Raw genomic sequence first — 6363 nt, 5'->3', positions numbered from 1 at the left:
ACAACACCAAGCCAAGGGTTAAGATCCCCTTACCGGTCATCTTAAAAAAAAAAAAAAAAAGTGCAATTAAGGACTGGCCGGTTAGCTCACTTGGGACAGCGTGGATCAAGGGTTCGGATCTCCCTACCGGTCAGCCGTCAACAAAAAAAAAGAAAGAACCCAAAACGCAATCAAAACAGTATAAAATAATATATAATGAAAAGTAAGTTTCCTGCTTACCCAGCCTTTGGTCCCAAACCTGGGCTGCCCCTTCGGCCTCTGTCCTGAAGCCGGCAGTGGGCGCGCTCCACTTACCACATGTGGGGGTCGCCCCACCCACCGCTCCGTATTGCATTTCTCTTGCCTTGATTCTTGTACATGGAGCAAAAGGTCTCCTGCCCGTGTGGTTTCTTTTTTTTTTTAACAGCTGCATAGTATTCCATCAGGGTTTATTTAAACAGTCGCTTAACGGATAAGGTACTGAGTGGAATAGTGTCCCCCCGCCCCCACTCATGTCAACCCAGAACCTCAGAATGTAACCTTATTTGGAAATAGGGGTTTTGTTTATTTTTTGTGGCTGGCTGGTACAGGATCTGAACCCTTGACCTTGGTGTTGGGACACCGTGCTCTAATCAGCGGAGCTAACTGGCCAGCTGGGAAGGGATTTAGCAGATGTTAATTCATTCAGATGAGCTCATTCTGGGTGGGGTCCAACAGCTGGCACCCTTATAAGGAGAGGGATATTTGGACACGAGGAGGAGGTTATCGTGAAGACAGAGGCAGAGACTGAAAGCCAAGGACTGGCAGCAGCCACCAGGATCTGGGAGGGGGACACGGGATAGATTCTCCTTCAAGCCTCCAGAAGGAACCAGCCCTGCCAACACCTTGATTTTGGACTTCTGGCCTCCAGACGGGAAGAGAATACATTTCTGTGGTTTAAACCACCCAGTTTGCCTCCAGCTCTAGGAAATGAATACAGACACCGAATTTGTTCTCCTTGCTTCTGGGCATGTGGAGGAACTGGAGAGAGTGCCGGTTAGGGTGGAGGGAAAGGGCGTCACACCAAAGAGCCTTTTATGAAGACTAAATGACACTTGCAAGAAGCCAAACCAAATCCCATCAAGCCTGAAGTTCAGAGTGGGAGGGAGAGGGTCCAGGCAGCATCGGGATGGGGACTCACCTGTAGAGAGGGGCGGGGAAGTTGAGTTCAAGGGTCCCTGAGGGGATGTAGGGCTGGGCAGCCTCCCATCTCAGGGTCTGCATGTCTGCCTCTGTGTCCCCAGAGGCTCCTGCCAAGAAGGCCTCTGGGGCCATTGTTGACAGTGACAAAGAACACCCACAGTGTCCTGGCAACAGCGCCCCCCTCCCCCCAGGTGTAGGCAGTGAGGAGGCGCAGGGGAGGGAAAGCCACACCAAATACTTGACAGTTGTGCATGACTTAGCGTGCGTGGGTTGGGCCAGAGCCACTAGGGTCACTGGGAGGTGGGGTTTGTGGCCACAAAGCCCCCAACTCCTCACACCCCTGACCTGGGGCTCAGCCCTGTCCCCTCCTCTGGGCTCCCTCAAATCAGTCCCACATGGGGGCTTCCGAATCCCCCCTGCACCCTATCCATCCCAAGAGCAGGCAGCGCCCCCCATTCCAGAAGCCCAGGCACCTGGAGTCCCCTACTCCTTTCCTCCTCTCCTCCCCTCCCCCATCCAATCCTTCATCTCTGTTCTTGAAATCCATCCAGAACAAGGACGTGTGCATGAGTGCTCATGCAGCGGATTCACCACGGCTGAGTAGGTGCGCATGGCCCAAGGGTCCAGCGACAGGTGAACGGACACACAGCGTGGTCCATCCACACACAGGAACATCACTCAGCCGTGAACAGGAACGAGGCTCTGACACACACTACCACGTGGATGGACCTTCAACACATCACGCTCAGTGACAGACGCCAGACACAAAAGGCCACAGTGTGTGATTCCATTTATATGAAATGTCCAGAACAGGCCAATCCACAGAGACAGAAAGCGGATTTGTGGTTGCCAGAGGGTGCGGAGTGACTGCTGATGGGGACGGGTTGCTTTTTGGGGTGAGGAGAATGTTCTGGACAGAGGTGACAGTTGGAATTAGATGGAGGTGACACTGAAGGTACTAAATGCCACTGAATTGTTCACTGTAAGACGGTATTCTAAAGATCATGGGTTTGGATCCCCCTAATGGCCAGCTGTCAAAAATGCAAGACAAAAAAAAAAGTCTCGAACATCTGATGGTATATTGTTATTTATGTGTATTTTACAATAAAAAAATGTAAACAAAACAAAAACCAACGAACCTCCAGAACCCGCCCACCTTTCTCCACCTTGGTCACGTGCTGCCTGGACTGGGGCAGAAGCCTGCCCCCTACCGTCCGGTCTCAACACACACCCGTGGCTCCCACTTCCTCCTGCAGCCCACAAGGCCCTGCACAGCCTGCTCTGTCCCCTGCCTGCCATCCCCTCCTCCCTAAAGCCACACGGGTCTCCTCACTATCCCTCCAACCCCCCAGGCTTGGTCCTGCCCCAGGACCTTTGCGTGGCTGTGCCCTCAGCCTGGAGTATCACCTTCTATCCAGGTGTCTCCCTGCGTCCTCAGGCCCTTGGCCCCTGCGGTGTGACAGCTGTCTAAGCACGACCACAACACAAGCTGTATGAGGCAGGGTTGGGTCCTGGTCTGTTCTGTTATCCTCACCGCCTAGGAGGAGCCTGGCCTGCTGCAGGGACTCACCTGCAGGGAAGGACCTGGAGGCTGCCCCCCACTACCCTCTTCTCAGCATAGCCAGAGTGGGCCTCAAGAACACCCAGGGTCCCCACCAAGGCCACCCCTCCACCCCCTCCCAGACACTTGCAAACCACCCTTTTCTGTTCTTCCAGGCCTGCTCCTGGCCGCCCCCTCCACCCTCCGCCCCTGCCTCCTGCATCTCCCTCCCCTCCGTGGCTGCTGACGGCTGGACCTGCACCTGTCTTTCAATTCTCTTCACCGGTGATTGCCAAAGCTGCATTCGAGGATCAGTGGAAATCCAAGATGCAGTCTGCCCCTTCCCCCAGCCCTGTGCGGCCTTCCCCTCCTCCCCAGCGCCTTCTGGCAGCCACTGTGCGCCTTACCCACCCCCAGGCCCGATACCCTTCCCCCCGGGTCCCCTCCACCCCCTCATGTCCATCATTCCCACAGTGGCCAGAACCATCCACTCCAAGTGGGAGGCGGAGTGCATCTGTCTCTAAGCCAGCCCCGTCTACACTGCCTCCATCACAGCCTCTCCTGGTGAGCTGAGATCACACCTCTCATCCTCCCCCCTCAACAGTAACAGGACCAGTGAGCAGCTGCTCCCCTGCCCTAGCTGGGGTGCAAGGACCCGGGGTGAGTCCAGTCCTCAACCCACAGGCCTGTGGATCTAGGGACTTGGCCTGCAGAGGAGCTGCCAGGACCCGGCACCTCTTGCAGACAGCCGGTGCATTCCTCCCCAGGCCTGGGCTGCCCCTCAGAAGGTGTTTCTGAGCTCAGAGGCGGGAAGGGGCTCCAGGGCAGGACTGTGTAGCCCTCAGCATAGCCAGTCCTGCCAGCCAGCTCTAGCCAGGCACGAATCCATGCTTGCTTAATGACAAGGACTCTGCATTACAGGAGAAACAAGGCTCCTCTGCCCTGGGCCCGACAGGGCTCTCTGCCCACCCCCCTCTGCAGCCCGGCCCCTTTCGTCTGGACCTGCAGCGGTTCTGGGCCCCAGATGACAGTCCTACAAAGCCCATTCTGCTGGGGGCAGCACCTGGGCCCGTTAGCAATTGCAAGGGGCTGGGGCTGGGGCAGAGATGAGGTCTGTTTCCTTATTAAAATGAAGAAAAACGCAAACCAACAAAAATAAAATCTCAACCAATCAAAATACACACTTGTATGTACACACAGTCCCCCCTGCAGCAGGATGGGATGGGGAGGGGGGCCAGGGCTACCCTCTTCCTGGACACACGCAGAGACAGACGTGCATCTGACCAGTAGGTTTAGTTGATCAGCCTCCTTTAAATGACAGGGCTTTACACTGTGACCCCTGCCTCCCCGTCTAGTCTTAAGCATTTCTGGGACTGGTCAACAAAAACACAAGAACGAATCCCCCCAAAAATCACAAGTACATATATACACATGCACACAGACACGCCCACCGGGGGGGGCACAGACCGCCAGAACGGGGGGTTGGGGGTGAAGTACCCAAGAACAGTGCGGTGACGGGTGGGGCTCAATGTGGGCCTCCCCGGCCCTGTCGGCTGTGTCAGCCCCCACCCCCACCCCAGACCCACTCACCCTGGCTCCATGTTTCCACCAGTGCAGGGGGATGGGGAGGAGGAGGGCAGCTGCTCAGGCCCGACCACCCCTCCCCACACCATCCCTCCTGCGGCACCCAGGGGCTGCCTGCTGCTGGGGACATGGGAGAGGAGGAGACAGGATGAGATGTCAGGGGAGTCCAGGAAGCCTCTGCTCCCACCGGGGACCCTCCCATGGTCCTTCTCCTCTGGCTTCCCCTCAGCAGTCACACAGATGGATGGACAGCCCCATCTGGGGGAAGACACGCTGATTCTGCCCACCAGGACTGGCCGCCTGCGTCTCGCCTGGGGAAGTGACACAAAACACAAGGACGTTCAGTCTGCCCGTGCTCGCGCTGCAGCCAGGACGGCAAGTGGCCCTCACTGCGGTCTTCCTTGGAGAAAAAGTCCACCTGGAGCAGCTCTCTGGCGCAAAGGCAGGGCCAGTGCTGAAAAGCCACCGGCTTGAATGGCACTGAGATCACTGCCTGGGGGCAGTGACAGCGGAGGTGGCTGCAAAGACACTTTAAGCAGGTAGGAAACGTCCTCTTCAACCACAGGCTGGGCTCCACTGGCTGACAGGGCCATCCAGTTTTGGGTTTGACACGGCTGGGGTCTCAGGTCCTCCTGCTCAGTCTCCCCGCTGACCAGCCAGCGTCCGGCTGTCCGTCCCAGCATGGGCCTGGATAGTGTGGCAGCAGCAGGTGGGTGCTTCCACGAAGAGCGTGCAGCCCGACGAGACAACAGACGCAGCACGGAAGCACATGGGGTCCGGGAGGTGCGTAACACGCCCCAAGTACAGACGGTCCGAGCGGGGGCCAGGAGGCCACCTGGTGTGGTTCTTGCCCTTCGGGAAGGGAGACGGAGCTCCCAGTGCTGAGGGTTCCCCGACCATGTCCCCACCCCAAATACTGGTGGACATAGTTCACAATCAGGCGTTTAATGAGACTCTCCGGGGTTCTCCAGGCCCGGCTCCCGCCCACCCGGCCACCTTCCTCTGGGGACCGTGCATGGGGGGAGGGCGGGCTCCATGCAAGCTGAGGAGATAGGGGTCTTCTGACCCCAGACAGATGGTGCAGCGTGGACCCGCCCGGCGGGTTTACCGGATCCTGGTGAAGAGGTTGAGGACAGACACGGACTCCTGCAGACACAGGAGGGACACACTGAGCTTCAGGCCCCAAGGAAGAAAGTGCTGCCCTGAGGGAAACTGAGGCTGCGGGGCCTGAGGGGTGGCTGGAGGCACTGGGTCTGCATAGAGGACAGGCCGCGCTGACCCTGAGTGACCCGGGTACCCCTGCAAGTGACAGGGGTGCAAGGTGACGCAGGCGCAGAGAGGGGGTACGGAGGTCGGGGGATCCCAGGGTAGTCATGCCCAGGAGGATAAAGCAGAGGGTGGGGACAGCCCCGGGATAGGCTGGGGTGTGGGGGTGCATGGCGCTGTGATACCGACCCACTTTACCTTTGTCGAACGGGTTTTGCTAAAGACATTCCAGAATCTTAGGGTCTCATCTCCAGCACCGGTGACTATCGCCTCCCCATCAGGGGACATTGCCTGTGGGAGGAGAGAAGCCCATCAATGTCCTGGGCTCCTGCACAGGCAGCCAGAGATGGAGGTGGGGGCATAGGTGGGGAACAGGGGGGAGGTGTGGGCAGCTGGGCCCAGGACGGGGGCCACCAGAGCCAAACTGGCAGAGCCTAACCTCGAGGCTGGAGCGTTTTCATAAAAGCAGCAAAGACACCCCTGCAGGGAGGGACGGGCAATTCTGTGCAGAGGAGCAAGGGTAAACCTGCCCAGATGGATTTAAACACACCGCTTTTTTTCTGGAAGAAAAACCCTGCAGAGTGGGCGCACTTGGGGCGAGGGACATCCCTTTACTCCTTTCCAGCCATGTGCGAGAGGTTATTTTGTAAAATGGCCACAGAGGTTGTCACAGTGATCAGACATGAGCTCTTTCTGTTTTCTTCATGTCTTTTTGTGAAAAGCAAGACAGCCAGCAGACAGGCTGAGGCTCGCGAGGGGGGCAGAGCCTCAGTCCTCACGGGGCTGGAGACGTCCGCTGACGCACCAGCACT

At 57.7% G+C, this 6363-nt stretch overlaps 2 protein-coding genes across 2 annotated transcripts in view; both read right to left on the bottom strand.

Annotated features, from left to right (window-relative positions):
- Positions 1–1242, bottom strand: part of LOC103598830 (chromosome unknown open reading frame, human C19orf71) — a 4441-nt gene extending 3199 nt beyond the window's left edge. Inside the window, exon 1 of the mRNA XM_008582882.1 lies at positions 1160–1242. Coding sequence (XP_008581104.1) covers positions 1160–1242 — 83 coding nt within the window. The remainder of the gene's footprint in view (positions 1–1159) is intronic.
- A 2615-nt stretch (positions 1243–3857) lies between these two features.
- The window catches only part of FZR1 (fizzy/cell division cycle 20 related 1 (Drosophila)), a 10776-nt gene continuing 8270 nt past the window's right edge, over positions 3858–6363 (bottom strand). The window contains exons 11-12 of the mRNA XM_008582891.1: positions 5750–5842; positions 3858–5431 (exon numbers count right to left, since the gene is read on the bottom strand). Of these exons, the coding sequence (XP_008581113.1) occupies positions 5390–5431; positions 5750–5842 (135 nt within the window). The 3' untranslated portion in view covers positions 3858–5389. The remainder of the gene's footprint in view (positions 5432–5749; positions 5843–6363) is intronic.

The sequence above is a fragment of the Galeopterus variegatus genome, unplaced genomic scaffold (assembly GCF_000696425.1).
Source record: "Galeopterus variegatus unplaced genomic scaffold, G_variegatus-3.0.2 Scaffold2754, whole genome shotgun sequence".
Lineage (NCBI taxonomy): Eukaryota > Metazoa > Chordata > Mammalia > Dermoptera > Cynocephalidae > Galeopterus > Galeopterus variegatus.
The sequence above is the reverse complement of the archived record's forward strand: the minus strand, read 5'-3'. Positions and strand labels throughout refer to the sequence as shown.